General features: G+C 44.5%; 1 protein-coding gene across 1 annotated transcript in view; it reads right to left on the bottom strand.

The window, feature by feature from the left end:
* Positions 1-19,995, bottom strand: part of LOC112561275 (cytosolic carboxypeptidase 2-like) — a 41,103-nt gene that overhangs the window by 5,925 nt on the left and 15,183 nt on the right. The window contains 7 exon segments of the mRNA XM_025233653.1: positions 633-816; positions 1,356-1,513; positions 1,919-2,073; positions 2,239-2,320; positions 2,323-2,424; positions 4,568-5,192; positions 18,837-19,346. Coding sequence (XP_025089438.1) covers positions 633-816; positions 1,356-1,513; positions 1,919-2,073; positions 2,239-2,320; positions 2,323-2,424; positions 4,568-4,892 — 1,006 coding nt within the window. The 5' untranslated portion in view covers positions 4,893-5,192; positions 18,837-19,346.

Raw genomic sequence — 19,995 nt, forward strand, 5'->3', positions numbered from 1 at the left:
GAAACCGTAGTGCCTGGATAAAAACAACTTCCTAACATTTCCCACGACGGCTAGCCCCGGTGTCACGTTGAGAGAAGAGAGACAGAGATGCATGTCCAAAGACTAAATCTCAACCTGGGCCCTCCCGATCATCATTGCAGTAGTGCCGTGTGAGTGTTTAACCACTGGTAAAACAAAACATCCCGGTTTCTTTTTGTGTTCACCGCATCCTCCACTAACTTTGGTTTGGTTTGCATGAGTGTTCATACTTCCTTTCATAAATAACATTGTTCATTGTTCACGGGATGAACAGGTAAATAGGGAAGAAAAGTAGAGTGCGTGTGCAGCCTAGTGTTGGATGGACAAGACCGCAGAAAAACAAAAGCCACAATAAAGCTATTACAAAGTTTCGAGTATTTGACCAGTCTTTGTCACTTTGACAAAGCTCACATTCAGAAGAAGTGAAGACAATCATCATGATGTCAGACTTTGTGAAGTTTTCAATCTCACACAATAATATTAGAATTTATGATAAACAATTACTAAAACTGCAGACGACTACAACAAAATCATAGCTGTCTTTGCGGTGAATAGTTACAGAAGCTGGTGATGATGGTGACAGAATGATATTAGCCTGTGTGGTGAATACTTACCGAAGTTGGTGACGGTGAGGAGAAAGCAGCTGTTTCCGGCCCTCGTCTCACAAAGCACCTCCCGCTTCACACAAGCCTTGTGCTCGGGGCTGGCCATGAGGACGTCCAGGTCATCCTTCAGGTCAGTGAAGGTGTACGGGTAGCAGTGCGCCAGGTAGTAGGTGTCATCGGCATTGGGGAACTCCTGCGTTAAGTTCATTCACCCGTATGACCATTGTATTAGAAACAAATACTATCCAATCATCTGGTAAGACTTGTAATTCATCTGGTGATGTAAACAAGCAACAATGCTTCCCAGATGCTAAGCAAAGCTTTGAAGCGATTATTTTCAGCCTGTTTGTGCACGCAGGTGTCATAAAGTTTTCTTTAAATGTACTGAAAGACATATCCAACAAAAATTATGTTTATTTTATAATTTTTTTAAGTAGAAGTATTTCTACTCACGTGTTGCTGAATATATCAAATGAGCACATGGAAAATTTTATCTTTGACCAACGATGGATCCATTTCCCCAGAAAATTTCTCATTTATGTAGGTATTTAGTTTACGTTGTGGTAACTTTGTAATATATCTTCTCTCTGTTCAATCCATGACTAGCATGATAATTAGTAGTCTATTTCCTTTTCGCTCATATAAGTTGTATTGATCTCGCTCTAGTTGTACCATATACAACTCAACTGTGTCAAGGAGAAAGAAAAAAACCAAAAGGTAACTTTTACTAACCATCTGCCACTCCAGCATGTAGTATGTAAAAGATCGCAGAAGCAGTGGGCAGCTGTTGTTAGTAGTGTTGCGGGTGTAGTTGATGTGGTGGCCCACCCTCACCCACCCTATCTGCTTTTCTGCCGCATCGTGTTCTGAGTACATCAGCGGCCTCATGCCTGTTAGAATGGGAATGTAGATGAATCGGTGGACAAACAGATAGACATGAGGGAGTTCATGCTAGAGAAAGCATTTCCTGCAGTAATGGCTAATATAAAAAAAATAGTTGCATGTCCATGAGAAATACAATTACATCAGAATATGCCATGATTCATCTATATGTTCATTTGTCAGTTGTTTCTGATGAAGCATGAACATAACCGAACCATTATTTGTCTATTTTAACAGTTTTCTCTTTCTCAGTTGTAACAAAACGTGCAGTTGGAGGTCATGTTTATATACCACCATAGTTTCGGCGATATATATATATACCTCTCTGCTGGCTTTTTTGTGCAAAACAACAACAACAAATGCTTCCCGTCATCAGGCCGGTCACCTTCTGTGGTTTGACAACAGATGCTTACCGAAGTTGTAAAGGCTGCTGGACTTGAGCAAGTTAACAATTTTGAACTTGTAGGTAACATTGGGCTGAGTGTTGTGAACCCGGAAGAAGTACCACTGAGTATGTCTGGCAGTGTACAGGTCGGTCTTGAGCACCAGCTCGTACTCAAACTGCCCTCTGGAAACAGATCAATCAGCACTTGTCAAAGTACAATGGCGTCAACAAAAGGGAGGCAATTAACGCAGCCCCAGTCCCCGCCACCACCACCACCACCACCACCACCAACAACAACAACAACGTTTGAAGCCTTGGACAGAGGGATCGGGTATTCTATCCGCTCACATTCGCCTCGCTTGCCGAAGGTTGCCACTCTCGAAGCGAGATTCGAACAGGAGGCTGGGGCAGCACCCGTCGCTGACCGGGTGGGAGTGTAGTCTCGCGGACTTCGCTCCAAGTCGTAGATGACCATAACTCCCCGCCATCGACCGTTGTAGGGCGTCACCTGGTTGTCCACAGTCCTGCTGCTCTCTGTCACCGGAGGTAAAGAAATTCCTCTTTAGTCCTGTTGAAGCTGGATGCCAGAAACTGATGGCAGTCGCGAGGAACTAAATATAGCACACTTTATTCGTTTTTTTCACCTTTGCTTTTACATATTTGTTAATACAGTGGTCATGTGCGTTTGTGTGTGTAGGAGGTGGGTGCTATGCAAGGTGTATCCTTGCTTGTGTATGTTTGTACATGAAGGTAGATTTTATGCCTGGCCTAAAAAGTTTATGCTCATGAGCCTGTATGTTTTGTATGTAAAGCTCTTTAACTGATCCTGGAGGAAGGAGTTCTATAAATTCGATGATGATGATGATGATTACTAGTATTATTAATGTTAATATGTTCTGTCTTCCTTGAAGTAGAGTTATGACATTTTCTTTAAACAGAGCTAAAATGATACACGACGAACTTTCATCGCAGCCACATTTCATCAAAATAGCAAATAATAAACAAAATTATACACAACTGTATATACTATATACTAAAATAAAATATTGGAACATATGAGCGTACTTGCGTACGCACGTGCGCGTACACACACAGACACATAAAAAGACGAATGAACATATGAAGAAAGCAAAAGCAAAAAAGGGGAGGGATTCCATGTGATCCCTTATGCCAGCGGTTCTCAACCTTTTACATGTGGCGACCCCCCTGACGAACACCGGTACGTCCGCGACCCCCTTAGCCAGCGAGGTCGGTGGAAGAGGGGGGGGGGGGGAGCCTTAGCTAACCTCGAACGCCGCGTCGAGGAAATCAATGCAATTCAACAACGGAAGAGCAAAGTTCGTATCTGCAAGAAGTATAACTGTTAATGAAATTTTACTAAAGCTAATAAATATTATTTTATTAGACACTCACTTTGATTAATGAGAAGGTTGAGCCTGCTTGCTGTTGCATAGAGAAGCGAACCTGTGTGCGATGTTCGTACCCACTGCTATTCGCAGCTCAGCCTCTGTGTCCACACGATTTCTGTATTTCGACTTCAGTGCTGCCAATGCTGAAAATCCTTGCTCACACATATACAAAGTTGAAAATGGCAGCAGAACTTTCATTGCTTTCTCAGAAAGGAGAGGATATTCACCGTTGATGCTAATCCAGAATGTTGGCACTGGTGTTGTTTGGAGACCATTTTCAGGGATTGGTCACTCGAAAGGTCGATGAGCTTCTCTTCTTCTGTGGACAACCCGCTTGTGCTAGGATCAGCCAGAAATGGATTACGAATCCAATCGTATTTAGTCACATCAATTTCAGCGAAATAATGCTGGAACCTTTCTTGCAGTCCGCTTAGATGGGCAATAATTACATTCTTCACCTGATCAAGATTCAAGTTGTCAGCCTTGCACTTACACAAGCACGGAAACATATCAAAAATATTTTCTTGGAGTATCTTCTGCTTCCACAACGAAATGTTTCGGACGAAAGCATTCATCTTGTCAGTTGTTTGTAATATGGTGGTGTCCTTCCCTTGTCTGGTCATGGCCTTCTGTCAGGGACCTATAGAGTACTAGGACTGAGCACGTGCGAATGAAAGGGTGTGAATGATGGACGTTTCCTGAATGCCTGCCTTTTAGATGTTTAAAAAAAAAGAGAGGTGTGACTGGAGAGGGAGAGGGGAGTCAGCGATGAGAGATTGGGGAAGAGAGAGGGCAAAAGGTGAGAGGAGGGAGATTGGAGGCTTCATTGTTGAGAGGGGGATTGTGTTTTGAGTTTTGGAAGTGAGAAGTCACTGCATGCCGAGACAGTGTACTTAAATAGGGAGAAGAGATTTGGAGTTTGATCGCCCTCACCACTCGGTTACACAATGTAAACTAATTTCACTAATACCAGTATAAGAAACTTTTTAAAAAAATGACCACCTTCGCGACCCCCTTGTAGGCACGTCGCGACCCCCCAGGGGGTCGCGCCCCACAGGTTGAGAACCGCTGCCTTATGCCATCGTCTGTGCGCGACTGTAGCAGTCATCATCATTATTATCATCATCATCATCATCAGCAGCAGCAGCAGCAGCAGCAGCAGCAATATCTGTTTTTGTGTCAAATGTTTATGTATTGTCATGTTAAAAGATAGACAGAACGATGCAGTTTAACATTTAAGGTCAACTTTATCATGGGGTCCAACCTACCATCTTCCTCTCTCAACCTGAGCAACAGGGGTTCGTCGCACGAAGGAATATCCCGGATGAAGCGCGGAGTGTCGAGGATGAAGCCCTCGTAATAGCGGGGCCAGTAGGGGCCATAGGGCCAGAACTTAATGTCCGGCGGCCGGCAGCGGAAGCGGGTGATGTAGTCCTCCAGCTGCTGCGAGTACGAGCGCAGACCCACCCGGCTGGCCACAGGGGGCGCCACATCGCTGTCGTCTGACAGGTAGGCGTCCTGCGCATGCCTCGTGGCCTCTCGCTCCAGGAAGGGCGGGGTGGCAGGCAGGGCGGCGAGCTTCTCCTCCAGCATCACTGGAACACGGGTTTCCTTGTCGCCGTAATTTCTTCCGGGTTGGGGAATCTCAAAACCAAATTTGCCGTCACTGCCTCCAGCTTCTGGTCACGTGGTAGGATGCACGCTGGCCCTCAGAGGGCTTACATAACCAAGGATCCGCGGACCGTTTGACCAGGGTACTGTATTCAAAAGCATGGAAATAAAGACAGATAACCCTTTGTGAAGGTGATGTCAGCAGATCATGATGCTGGTAGCCGCTCAGGTTCTAACCGTCAGTGCATCCACAGATCCCATACTTGTGATGGCCTGCTCCACCTGTTCGAAACGAAGAAACAGTTCTGTTTCCCAAGACACACGTTAACCGGAAGCCCATGTTAACCATTTATCCGCAAAATGTTATACCGCGAATATCTGGTTTAATAACAGAAGAAAAGGTACCGTAGCACATGTGAGGTCAATGTGCAGTTAAATATGCATTTTTAGCCCGTAGAAAGTCTTCTCTTTAGTCTCAGTCCACCCATTATAATTGAACCAATGCGAGTAATCGAGTTTAACGTTTCTATTCGATCCAGTTTGCGGGTATGCGACCTTTACATTTAACAGCAAAACAGTTTTTTTTTAAAAAAAAGGCGATAAAATAGAACAAAGAAACAAAGAAAGTTCGCTGCCAGTATTTTTCTCCATGACCCTCCAATCACCACTCCTTGCGCCCTCAACCCTCAACTTTCTAATTTTCTCCTAGTGTTTTCCTGCTAAGTCTGCCAAACGTGCCATAAAATCTTATAGAGGCCCTAGGTCGCCACTAATACCAGGTAAACAGATCAGCGGTCCTCAAGCTGTCTATACCTGGCTTTCTCTTCATTGAAGTTAACTTCTCTCCAGGCAACGACGACTTCTACTAGCGAGGCTTGTCAGGTGCGGGGCGAGAAACAGCGAGACGGAGCACCGGGGCGCCGGGTGCTTGTACTGAAGTTTCCTCAATCTCAAGTTCAGTGTAGATAAGAAAGAAAGTGATTGGTCACGACCTCTATTGGTTCCACACAACTGTGGTAGCAACAGGGTTTGCAGTAGAATGGTTGGGTTGGGGAGGGTCGGGGGCTTCAAATGATTCTAAAAGGGGAAGGGGTTATGTGGGGAGGGAACGCGCGTGGGTGAAAAGCTTGAAGGGGGTACCTCTGTGCATTTTCTTGCAATAAGATTTCTTTTAACTATGGGATGGATGCGGACATGAATTTACAACGCGTTGAAAAATGTTTCCCTTTTTCAATCTTGCTTCGAGTTAATAATAATAATAGCAATAATTATTCAATCGTTTTTATCGCTACCATCAAGGCGATACGACTGCTCCACGTGCGTGTGAGTGTGTGTTCTTTACAATCCGCGCAACATTACTACAAACTCACAAATGTGTAAAAGTACCGAACTATCCGAAAGCCTTCTTCGATAACTGGAAAAACCTAAATGCACCAAAGTGAACTCGGTCCTTTTGTCCTTAGATATCAATAAGCTCCACAAAACACACAGGCACTGTGTTTCAACGATCCCCGGGTGGTTCCGTGGGAGAGAGCTACCCAATCGAATGAAACAGGATATAAAACTGGGAGACAATGGCAGAGCAACACGGGTGCGTAAAGGTATAAAGATCAACAGAAGAATTGACTTTAATGAGCCAAAACTAATCGTCTTTACTGGTACACACTCTCAAGAAGGTGTAAACCGTAAACAAGACATCAGCATGATTGCCTTTTTTGTGTGTCCCAGTATCTTCCAACAAGGAGACGATTGTTGTCTTTCCAGCGTGCAATAAGGAGACAATGGTTGTTTTTAACAATAATCTGTGGTCTGTTTTACTTCCCACAACTTCATAGAAATACCTTCACTGATTAGGCAATGGCTCCACAGCAGATGCTTTAAGTTCTTACATTAGTTACAGTTGTTAAAGACATCAGAAGTTAGAACTCAGACCAATCCCCTGCGTATGCTTTTTATTTTAAAAACCTATCAAAATTAACTTTTTTTTTTCTAACAAACAAACGACAGCTTTATGTTCTGTAAATTCCAGTAATTTTGTCATGGACTAGGATTAGCCTTTAAAACTGTGTTCGGTGTTGGCTGCCGCTGTTTGGTAGAACAAACGAAAATCTGATCGATGGTAAATAAATGAGCGACTTTCAAAACTTGAAGAATCCTAAGCATGACCTATTCTTAAAGATATATAATAAGGTAAGAGGGGTGGGTCAAGAAAGATCTTTCTCAACCTATCGGTCATAGATAGGGAGTTGAATAACGCAACACCCCGTCAAAGAAAACAAATATTTGTTCCTGGCAAATATACTAGTGCCACTCTCTCTGTATGTGTGTGCGTGTTTGATATACTGGTGGTGTTGTTTACTGCTGTCTACCACACCTTTGGCCGAAGGAAACAATGGCCAGCCCTGTCAACCTTACTGCTAGCACAAACAGCACCGTGGTGGCCTTTTGAGATACGAAGGTCGGGGCCGGGCCCCTAATTCGCTTGGCGACGAATTATGTAGTTCATAAACGTGACTTGCTAACATACTTTCCCATTCTGGCACAGCGCTGATCCTAAACACCTGTTGACATTCTATAGTTGTGTGGTACAATGGTGATCTATTGAAGTGCTGGTGGAATGAATAATTTTTATTCATAATGTTCGGTTTAGGTGGGGTGAACTTTTTTTCGATGTCAATGTTTAAATGGATCACCTGTAATAGAGAAGCGCACTATTTCGCTTAGTTTGGGTGAAATATTATACTTGTTGTCTTCTCTGTGGTTTCTTTTCTGTGTATCCGTGTGTACGTTCCTGCATGCCTGTGCTTGCTTGTGTCTATGTGTGTTTGTGCGTTAGTGCTGTGCACGCGCGAGCGCGTGTGTATGTAAGTGTGTTTTTGAATGACATGTGTGTGTGAGAGAGAGAAAGGGGTAGGTAGAGAATGTGAGATATACATACCTGGTGCACTATGGTGGACACAACCCACACACATCGCGGTGTCAGCAGTAAGCTGTTCGTGATGCTCGTGTTTCTCACTCGTTCTCAGCAACCTCGAAATCACTAAATGAATGTTTTCAGTACTCTCGGTAGGCTCTATGAAAATCATCAAATGACTGCGTTCATTGATCCCGGTAGGCTCCTTGGAAATCATCAAATGATAAGTAATGAGTGGTCCCCTACCGGCTTTGTGAAAACTGACAAACGTGCTTCACACAAACGTGAGAATCCTGCAGACTGTGGTCAAGTCTTTCCCTCCGAATGTTTCGCTCATGAAGAAAATACAGAATAGGCAGCAACAACATAGTTGACGTTACTGTGGTGTTATTTCATTCATATCCTTTGATTATGAATCGAAGCTAAAGACGTTAGAGGATTTTTTTCAAAAGTTAAGTTCTTGAATCCTGCCCAGCAAGTGAAACGACCTTACAACTACACATTTCGGTTTCAGTGGATAAGCGAGCAACATCCAATTCCCAGCAGTCCCAGGGCTGTTGACGCATCGCAAGTGGACAGTGTTTCTGACAATGTGACAAAGTCTTTCTTTCATTATTTTTTGCCAGACTCGGTCCACACAGCCCCGACTTTACCATCACCAGCACCTGGCGCATTCTTCGTTTCACACCTAGATGGGGGTCTGGATGGTGGGGTCTGCGACTGGGGTTTCGATAGTGGGGCCAGTGTGTGGGGTGTCGAGGGAGGGATGGGAGGAGTGTTAGAGCTCTGTCTTGAGAAAGAGGCGCTCGCGAGGTAGAGGTGGGCAGTCGCGAGGGACCTCCGGCGGAAGAACCTGGGAGCTCCATCTGTGTCGTGCACGTAGCGCAAGATGATGCTCTGCTTCTGGACGGTCTTCTTCTCCCCTGCTTCATCCATAACTTTTTCGCGACTTCCTACTAATGAGCACCACTACCTCTCCCCTTTCAGGTACTATGTCATGTTATTCTATCAATAGAAGAACGTGATGAATAAACATCATCTGCTCTGCGAAGAAATCAGAACAATTGGCTTCTGCCCTGAACATTTCATTTTCTCTCAAAATAATGATCTCACAGCTGCACCAATTTACTGTCTGCAAAGATTCCTCTTGTTTATTTGCACCAGTTATATGTGCTTATGACAACAAAAGTGTCTTCCAAAGGAACTAAAAATATAAACAAGCAATTTCCTATGGTTTATCGAAAACAGGTTTCTTTCACATGGCCCGGCTTTGAGTGTCTTTCATATGACTCACCGGACATTTGTTGCGGTGCCTCTGGATTTCTTTCATGTGCTCCATCGTCAAGAAGCATGACTAAACTGCCTTACGCACAGAACAACAGTTGACGCGAGATCCCACAATGCTTCTGGTTCATATCCTGACAGACGTCGAAACATAGGAATCCACATGGATCAACGGATTCAAAGCATTTCCTTTCAAGTCAAATTAATCCCGAGGCACGAAAGTAATTTCTTGTCCATGACGGAGGATAGGCTATGGTCGATATTAGGCTCGGTCCAAAAAACAAAACAACGTGCACATTCGTGATAAGGTTGCTTTGATTCTCACCCCGAGGACTGACAACGCAGATAAGAAAAATATTAGATATGCGGTACAGAGGAACAAACGCAATGTCATCTGGTGATCATTACCGTGCTGCCCATCAAACCATCGTCGAAAGCGAAACTTCCGTGCAAGGGGAGATAGTCCCAGATGCCATCACAACCTCAAGGCACTGCTTTTATTGTCAGATGAAAATGTCCGTTCCTTTTTGCTCGAAAATAAAATACGAAGGACGGCAATGCGAAGATTTCGCTTGGAGAGTGAGTACAATCGTAGTTCTTGGTTCGGTATGCAATCTCCCCGCTCTCTCTCCTTCTTCATTCTGTTGAGTCTAGAAAGAAATTAGCCAATCGTGTGTCCCGATCTATCCGATGCCTCCGAAGTCTGACATCAACATGCGCAGTGAGCGTATTATCGACTTCCTGGTGCAGACGCCATTTCACGCTGATATCACGCAAGGTCTGTTGTTCGTGCGACCCTTCCGCTCGAGCCCCGCGTAGCTGAGAACCGCAGTCCGTGGCAGCTCGATAGGCAGACAGGCAAATAGTTTGACAGACAACTTGGTCACTGGGTGCTATTCTGATCTGTAGCTCATCTCGCGCCGGAGTGTCAGGACAGGAACTGACTGCTCCCCACGTCTCATCACAGATCTAACACATGTTCGTGGTCTCATCGTGTTCAGCCCAAGCACGCACGTGCCCCCGTGGAGGTGCCTACTTCTCGGAAGATTAATGGACTGTAAAACACGGTTAGGAACTTGCCCCGGTGCTTTCAGGACGAGGCCCGAGACCTGAATGCTTTATTGAATTCTCGCGTGGGGGTGGCCAAGGTGGCAGCGAGAGTGAATTGAGTGTTGAGTGTGACACGATACCACGCGGCAGCATTGTGGTGCCCCTTGTAACGGCTCTTTACGGCGGAAAAAGTAGTGTCACTGTTCTGTGTAGCGAGTGATGTTCCGTTTACACCTCGGTGCACCACCTTAGCTCGCACTTTTTGCATATAACCGAATAATCTCACCTTGAAGGCGAGGATCCTGGTCTTTAGTTCAGAAAATTTTGCCTTATGATAAAAAATGCATGTGTATGTGTTTCAGGCTTTGATTACAGCACAACGTTTCTCTCATGTGCATAGTAAGAGCGATGCACTTGGTAACCCCCGCCTCCCTCGACCCCCACAAAATATAACTTGTTGGAAATGTGAAGAAACTAAGAAAATCGATGAATATATGCAAATGATTCGAGCCTTTCGAGGCCACCTCACTATTAACAGCTCTCGAAGGCGTTTGAGGAATTAGTCAAGGAAAACCCGACAAACGACCTGCAGAAAGAAAGACTGTAAAAGCCGGATATACCTCTCGCCTGTCCTCCGCATTAACTCTATCCTGCAAGCAGACGCGGAGAATTTCATTCCCGGCCCTTTTACTGCCACAGCTTTGTCTGCTTCAGAACAAGTCCACAGTTATGAATGTTGGGGCTACAAAAGTTCCTTATGCTTTACGGTTGTTTTTATATTCTGTACAGGTACTTCTAACATCTAACAGCTGTGTGTACTATTTCTACAGGTACGTCGATTCTACACAGGTACTTCTATCATGTCTGAGGTCTGGCTGTGGTATTATGAGGTCAGCAGTGCTGCCCTCTGCAAGGTACCGCAAACAACAGAACATTAAATATCAAGAACCGCGAATTTCTTTTCTGATACCGCCCCTAACACACAGATGGACTTTCTATGGCCCGGTGTTACTGTGCGGTTTAACTTGTAAACTTTTCCATTTTCTTTGGGAGGGAAGGCTATCGTCTCCTTCAACATGTCTTTTTGTCCCGACTCTCCAAGAAGGATAAACCACACAAACAGCTCACGGCCCCATCCCCGAGAATGTCACAAAAATAGTTAATCAAACGCCTTTCCCTCGTTTTGGGCAAAAATCACTGCAGTTCACGATAACCCCCTCCATTCCAATACACAAATCCGTATTATCGTGGATTTTTTTTCCCCCATGCTGGGACTGGGTACAGCCAACAAAAGTTTCTTTTATGTGTATACCCACACAAAATCTTTCTGCTGATTGACATTGCCACTTTTTTGATGCCTGGATCCCGTTTCAAGGGTCATTAGGAGTTTCTAGAGCAGGACCTTCAGGGAACGACATAGTTCGAGAACCTTCTATTTCCCATGCGACTTCAAGAGGCTGTAGGGGGACGAGTGGTCTGGTATCGTGGCCATGGTCAAGTGGCCCCTGATTTTTGTCGTGTTTATTCAAGTCAGAGAAAACTTTAAGCTGTCAAAGAAGCTTTTAGCTTTAAAGAGTTGAACTATTCTCCCACATCAATTTATGGAAAGGAACAGCAAGGGCAAATCGCTTTTCGAAATGAAAAAGATTTATGTTGCCAGAGACAAGGAGAACCCAGTTTAACAAGATTTTGGCAGTGAGTCACGAAGCCAAACACAAGACTGACAACTAATGACTCCGTTCCGTCAATATTTTCATGCTACTAACACTGAAGGTGTTAACAACGGTTTCATATTCCTATATTGTAACGGATCAAGCTACTTCAAAGAGAATTGTGGTATCAAGGACGGATACACAAGAGTGCGCTGAGTAAACTAGCGAGCACACATGTATGCATGTACGTACATGCGCGCGCACACACACAGGATACGGATACCTACTCTTATTTATTTTCATTGGTTTTACTTTGTTTGAAATATTTTGTTTAAAAAGTATAATGATATGATGGAAATAGACCTCTGACCAGAGGCGGCGTTAGGAATACGCGGGGCCTGGGGCCGACCATCCGCGCGGGGCCGGGTAATAGAGTACGTGTATCAATATTCCAATTGATATGATGCCGGAAGCACTGATTTATACACAGTTAGATAGGCTGCATGTATTTCGCGAAATAACGCACGAATTTAGTGTTTTAATTGTTCGTAACCGTTTGTGCCAGTAGCGGTTTTTTCTTGAAGCTAAATAATATGGTGACGATAACTTAATAAACTGCTTGTTATTATTGTCGGGTTTAACGTGAAGACATTGGTTCAATAATTTGCTTAATTAGAACTTAGAAGTGTTTTCTGAACATCATTTTTTGTCACAACTTGTTTACCACAGCTACATGTAGCAATAAGTCATAAAGATGACCTCGGGTAAGGTGACCAGACGTTTCGGGGGCGAAAGCGGGACGCGTGCCGATGAGTGTGTCGTCACCGACAAAGAACGCCGATAAATAGGGGCTGGGGGGACTTTCCTTTGACTTTACCGAGTAGTGATGCTTTCAACGGAAGGTCTGTCCACGCCACTACAGTATTCCATTTCAAATAGAAAACCGGAATTTAACATTTAAATTAAAATATTCCTACCTTATCTCCCGCTCAGCCAACTTTGCGGACGTGCAGCTGAGGCGCTGTAACAAATTATGGTGCTTCGCCATCTTGCGAGGCTGTTACTCCGAAACCGTACTTCATAGACCGTGAATCTCCTTGTAAAGTTTCGGTCATTGCAAGATTGTGTCATAAATTTTTTCACAAGGATTTCGTGAATTTTCCCTGTCAAAGTTGCACCTCACAATTAAAAGTCTTTTCAGTGTTTCCACCTTTAACTGTCTTTCACTGGCGTCTGGCGATGTTCTTATCCTCCCGACATTAGTCACTGATCCGTACTCACACAAAGGATTACTGGAAGTGAATAAAATGCCGGACAGCGGAAAATACGCGGGAGGACAAAATGCCGAGAGGTGAGGGGAAACGTGCTGACGTAGACTTGATGAGATGGCAGGGTATCTGATGTACCCGGGCCCGCGGTTGTGAAGGGGCCCGGCCTTGGTCAGTGGATTGTTTTCCGTCTTTTTCTTTTCTCTTAAAGAAGATCTAAAGAAGGAACACCCAAGCAGACGGCAGTATACAATTTCCAGACCTAAGGTAGGCGGGGTAGTCGGGGTAAGGGCCAGGTGTCAGAGGGCCGCTGGACACAATGATTTATCGCGCATGAACCGTTAGAAGAACGTTCGTGCATTGAGGTCGATGGATTAATGTGCCACTTGGAGGACCTGCAAGCAAGTTGGAATGGACAGTAAAGAGGTGGATATGTTACTGATGTATGGCCACTCTGTGAATGGAAAGGATGGGGCCCGCCGCTGGCACTACAACCTCTAAGCCCGAAGTGAGAGTTGTCAAAGGAACTTGTTTCCTGTAGTTACTTCAGGACACAATGAAACTTTCTCTTCCCGTCTCTCCATCACCAAGCAAACTACATTAGTCTACAACTCTATACCCGGGGTGGCCTGTGGATGCCTTTGGATCGGCATCGTCTGCCAAAATCTAAAATGCACTTGTTTTCATTTTTTTTTTTAATTTAGCCTAGCTTACTTTTCTAAAAATTTATTGTATCAAGTATAACAGAGTTAGAAATCGGCATTCTGTAGCATTCCAACACAAAGTTAAAAGATAAAAAATAATAACAGGCTGACATGACTCGTTAGAGGATGCCTTCAAAGGAAAGCGAGCGACTACAAACAGCTTCACTTTACACAATAAAGTCGGCAGGTAAAAGCCATTGTGTACTCATTGGTTGTCTATTCCATATATCACTAGGTTTGGGGTGTAGTCAGCTGTTGGCATGGGTTGCCACTGGGAAGTGGGGGAACTCGGACAACCGTAACCAAAGAAGCTGACACCTACGAGGGACGACCAAACGACCACCGGCGATGTACCAGCGACGCGTGCAATAAGATATCGGCCGGCAGGTCATCGTCGTCACGGGTCAAACACCGGAGCCCGCACAGCGACGAAAAATAAAGCGGGATCAAGAAAACACCGCCAAAACCAAAGGCGCGGATCTGAATCAGTGTACGGTATTTTTAAAGACAAGCGGGACATAGTGGACTTGCCAGAAAGCGAGACATTGGGCATCCCGCCCGGACATTTTATGAGCAGGCGGGACACGAGGTCAAAAGCTTCTGGTCACCATAGCTCGGGGCTGAAGCGCGGGGCCCCTTCGAGAGCGGGGCCTGGGGCGGCCGCCCCATTTGCCACCCCCTAACGCCGGCCCTGCCTCTGACCAGTGGTAACAAGACGCAGCACTGCATAAACCTGGCACTGAATCTTCTTTCCGGACTTCAAGTTGCATTTATGGCTGGTGAGGTTTATTTTGTTAGAGGGGGGCCCGACTTTTCTTCGATTTTTCACTAGTACCGATCAAAATCTTGAGAATCGAAATTCTCCATATTTTGGATACCGACAAATCGCCGTGCGATGAAGTTATTATCATGTAATAGTAAAATTGCACACAGACTATAACAGACTACTTCTGTAGCATGAATCGCAATACCTAATATCGCTTGTCTCCCTTGTCTCACATGGCACGATTTCTGACTGAGCTACCACTCACTTCTGGCTAATAATTTTATAAAGGCTATTAAGTTAAATCTGTAATTAAAGTTCCGTATCGATAGAAAAGGAGAAAAGCTAACCTAAAGTTTGAGACAGTTGTTTACCTTTCTTCAAAGCCGCTTATGTCGATGAAAAACGCATTTCGAGTGTCACTAGAGTTTACTCCCCTTATCCTAACACTGAGTCGTCTTCCCGAGGACTGAGCAACATCAGTGTCTGGGCAACAAGCGATTGTCCAGCTAGCTTATACCTTTCTGTTCCACAGTGTCGGCATTCTCTTCTTGTTGCCCCTGGTCACACCACACATTGTGTTTTCCTTCGCAAGGAAAATAAATTCTCATTTTGATTGGACTATGCTGGTGTGAACTGCAATTTGCAATGCTTCCCACGTAACGAAATAATGGGTGTTCGTGCTTCATGTGCAAGGAAAGTCCTTACAAAATACAAGGGTGTGTTTCTGATTTGGAAACAATTCATCAGCGGATAAAAAAAGTATAAACCATGTATTAGAAAAGCTTTTGATTTATTTGGGATCGGCAGAACAACAACCAGACAAACACTAGGTGGGAGGAAAGCAGAACGAGAATGTTTTACCGGGATTAAAATTTAATATTCGTGAGTGCGCACCTAACCCCTGCTGATTTCAACCAAGTGTTCCCTTCTTTCTCTCTGTCTTGAGTATTGGCAACCACATTGTACCTCCAAGAAAATTCCTGCCATACAGGAAATGGCGGTCAGATTAAAGTCCCTTTTCTAGCAAAACGATCCACGGGTATGAGTTGGACAGTGATCGATAGCCTTGAGTCGAGGCTCAGGACCATTTTTAGTTTTGTGTCCCCCAGCAACACTGAGGTCCTCGGGGCCAACCTCCCAGAGCCTGGCGACAATGAAGGGCGTCAGAAACACGTGACAAGACATTAACTCGTGGAATAAAGCTCGGAAGGGAAGCGGTAGGGGAGGGCTGTGTACCGCATGAAAACACTACAGACGTCTGTTGTATTTACATCCCTGGAAACACGATTGTCGAACAACAGTGCTTGCAAAATGGTTGGATAAAACAAACCTTCAGATGGCAAACTTTTCAATCCGGCCCTTTGACATCTTTTCTATCCCATTAATTGGGCAGCTGAACTATGTTACTATAGTTCAGAAAACTATTTCATGCTTTTTCTGTAATTAAAACTAGGAAGACGACAGTGAAATCAGTACCAACTCACCTGGTAGTGGTAGAAATAGTAGTTTGAGCTTATTAACAACAAGTATCCCCTCACTTGACAATTAGTAACAGTTACTAGTATATATCTCAAAATAAGTCGCAATGTATATTACCGTCCACCAGAAAACCGCTAAAGTTTATCCGACAAATAGCTGCATAGTTACAGCTTGACAACCAAAAGCAGTTTATCTATCATACAACCAACAGACGTTTGATGCAATCATAGATCACACAGTAGCAATCTGTGATGGCATCGATTACCTGACGAGTAGCCGTTCACATGACAACGAGATATTGTTCACATAGTACTCCACACCAGCACCCGTTGAAATTATTTTTCAGTATCCTTTCTTTTCTTCCCAGAAGTATACTTTCTACTCAGGACAGACACACGTGCATAATCCCAAGCTGTCTCCACATCTTGGACCGTTGCTCTCACGTTTTGAAGTCGACACACGACTGCTGTGGGTGGGGTCTTGAATCACCGCAGACTAATGACTGGAGGCAAAGGTGAGAGTCGTGGTGATACGATTGTACCTGCGCTGTTCCTATCAGGCGTGACCCATGCTACCGCTACCTACCTCAGCTCTTTGAGGTTAGTGCCAAGTGTAAACCTGCTTCAGTGCACGAGGCAACCTAGGGGAGGGAGTCAACAACCTAAAATAAAAATTAAGTGAGAGCAGAAAAAAGAAAGAATACTGCTGATGGTTGGACCACGACAAAGAAAGCTTTAATTCTAATGCAAAGCAAGAATAGGAAAGATAGAAAGAAATGAATACATGCATGAAGCTACAGCCGGTAAATTGAGATGAAAGGATAGTGTGTGATATCGCGCGCGCACACCACACACATGAATCGTTAATAAACATTTTCAAAGTTGTGTAGTAAGGTAGTAAGGTAGAAGAGAGAAAAAAAAAGACAAGGGTGACAAGGTGAAAACTCTGATAGTAGACTGGTGAACACTTCTCTCCTTAATTAGTCAGCATAGGTTCAGAGAGAGAAGCAACCAGTTGGGTGGAAAAAAAGAAGAGAACGAGTGCTCAAAATCCAAAATTTCTACTATCCCAAGTGTTTCCACTCCAGGTACTAGAAAGTATCGAGTTAGAATAAGTCGTAGGTCCTTACTTCTACAGTTTGCTCTTCACACAGCAGTATTGACACAACGGCGAAGCTGTCCTTTTCTTCATAATTTGTAATCTCAGATTCTCACAAGCGTTTTCTCCTCTTATCGTTTGCAGCCATGACAACGGAAGACTAGGGGGTTGGTATACATGGTTTTACACTACCTGGGTGAGTAAACTGCTTTCATGGACTGAACTGGGACGTAGGAACATAAATCTACGGTCAACAAACATCATGGTGTCGCTTTCACCTGAGCTCAATCGTCTGTTATCGCAGACAATATTAATTGTTAACTAACACGCGAAGCTATGGTTTCAACACTAAATCTCTTTTCATGGTGGGCTATCGTGGAAAGAGTTTTTTTTTTAAAGAGACAAATCAGAGGAACTATCAAATCAGTTTTCGCGCCAGGGTGAGGTTGCTATAGCGGGTGCGAAAACAACGCCTACGATGTTGATTATGCATGTTACACAGAGAGACACACGCGCTCATGTATGCGACCTCGCTCTGTTAACCTGCTTGGCGAGCTTCTCTACTTGACCTGCCGCTGTATTCGGAGCATCTTGGTCACATGTTCCGAATGCCAGGTTAATCAATCTGCTGACGGATATACCTCGTCATTTGCCAGCAGAGACAAGACGTACCTTTTCCGACGGAATATTCATGAACTCTAGCGCAAACCTCTTTACCCTTAGAATGACCAGTCTTAATACTTCAACAACAGCAAGAAGAAGAGAAGAATTATATGTAATCTAAGGCGAAAGAACCTGTTGTCCTTATTTAATGTGTTTAAACAGTCACAGATCAAACAAAATGTTTTGGCCATATCCGTGCTTCCTGCAATTCTTAAACTGGTCTGCTAGTGTTAATGTGTTATGGCTGCATGGTCTGCACGTAGCGAACATGTCGAGGGCGCAGGTTCAGCATCTTTCAGGTGGCTTTTTCAGTTTTTGGCTAAAACAGAACGAGCAATTTTAACTAACAGACTGTCTTAACTGGGAGTATCGAAACTGCTCAGCAACAGATATTGGTTTTTCTTACTTCAAAGAGCAAAATTTAATCTGAAGTGCAAACACTATGTTCTGCCGGACGGGACACGTCGCCGTGCTGACAAGGAACAAGGGCCAGTACTCGTGTGGTAAGGAGAGAATTATCTCAAAGGAGAACTGAGTGCCCTACCTTTGGCCGTTCCAATGTTAGGGGACTAGGTACATGTAACACCTGTCTGCAGGACTGGCTGTAGGAGATTTTCTCCAGGTACTCCGGTTTCCTACCCCTCCCTCTCCCCTCATAGCATGAAATCCTGCCTACGTGGAAGCACTTTCCCACCGAAGCAAGCAAACAGCCAGACAGCTGCTGAAGCTCTGTGGCTATCGAGTGCGGGTGCTATTGCGTAGCTGGATGATGCTCATAATGATGATGATAACAATAATACTGATGATGACAACAACGAAGACAAACGATTACATCAGACATCAAAGCAACACATTTACTTATACATGTAATTAAAACGCAAACGCTATACTTGATTGCTAATAGTGACCAAGACCACAAATGTTGCTAAACGTCGATGTAGTCGATCAGAGCAAATGCTGGACGTGGTGTAGGCCCAAAATAGGGGTTTAAACACACAGGCGCACGCACACAGGAGTTAGGAGCCGATTAGGAGACCGCAGAACTTACCTGGTAAATGGAAGTAAAGCAATTCTGATGATGTGTCACCCCACCACTTGAACTTCGGTGTAGGGAACAAGGGCACGCACTCTAGTGGCCAGAAAGGTCCGTCCGAGTTACGCATCACCCCGTACTTGTCCACGTATCGTCCAGTCTCACCTAGCACTTGCACCCCGGCCGGCAGACTTCCCGTTTTTATGGCCTTCAAGAAGCCTTCCTTAGTGTAGAAGTGTCTCGCCTTGGGCTTGTTTCCCGCATAGCGGTCTATCACGTTGGTGTAGTCTTCGCGAATGTTCTTGATGCCCTCGGAAAAGCTGTCCAGCCCGAAGACGCCAGGAAACTCGTCCTGGTTGGACTTGCACAGCTCGTCGCGAAGATGAACTCCACCGGTCCCCCCTGAGAAGGGAAGTAGCTCATGATGTCTTTCTGTGCTTGCAGGGCCTTCCAGCGCTGAGCTCTGGTGCTGTTCTGGTCTCTGTACGCCAGGTCCAGGTAGAAGTGAGCATTCATCTCGTCAATCTGCCGAGTGGAAACAGCAATCGCACTTTGAAGGTACAACTAACAACTTTGTTCATTAATAATTTTCTGTTATAAACTCCAGTGCTTCAATTTTCTAGGACATGCTTTCGTAATTTGACATTTTATATTTACTCGATGTTAACATAGTACATATGCTGACTTCCATATTTAGGAGACGTTAAAGGAGTTCAAGTGAATACAATGAAAACACTCAAAAGTATAGTACAATGCACTATTTCAAACAAACGTTACACGTAATGATTACCGTTGTCATCATCATCAACAATATTATCTTTAAATTCCTTGTCGAACTTTCTCACAATCTCGCGCTCGAGATAATAAATCAGGAACCCACGATGACGAACAGGGACAAAAGAAGAGAGGACATCCTTGTCTGCTGGTTGAGATAAGAAAGTGCTTCCACAAGAGAACAATTTTTCACCAGACAGGAAAGGATGATGGCGAGTAAGCAAATGCGACTACCTGGAAAACATCCCCAGCATCCCACACCTGCCACACACACACCACCACCACCACCAACTGTGAACAATTGTAGCATCCAGAATCTGGATGATTCCTGAACAAATAACGATGCGCCCTGTGAAGAAAGGTGAACCCAGGACCTTAGGTTCTGACGGCGACAATGACA

The sequence above is a fragment of the Pomacea canaliculata genome, linkage group LG4 (assembly GCF_003073045.1).
Source record: "Pomacea canaliculata isolate SZHN2017 linkage group LG4, ASM307304v1, whole genome shotgun sequence".
Taxonomy (NCBI): Eukaryota; Metazoa; Mollusca; class Gastropoda; order Architaenioglossa; family Ampullariidae; genus Pomacea; species Pomacea canaliculata.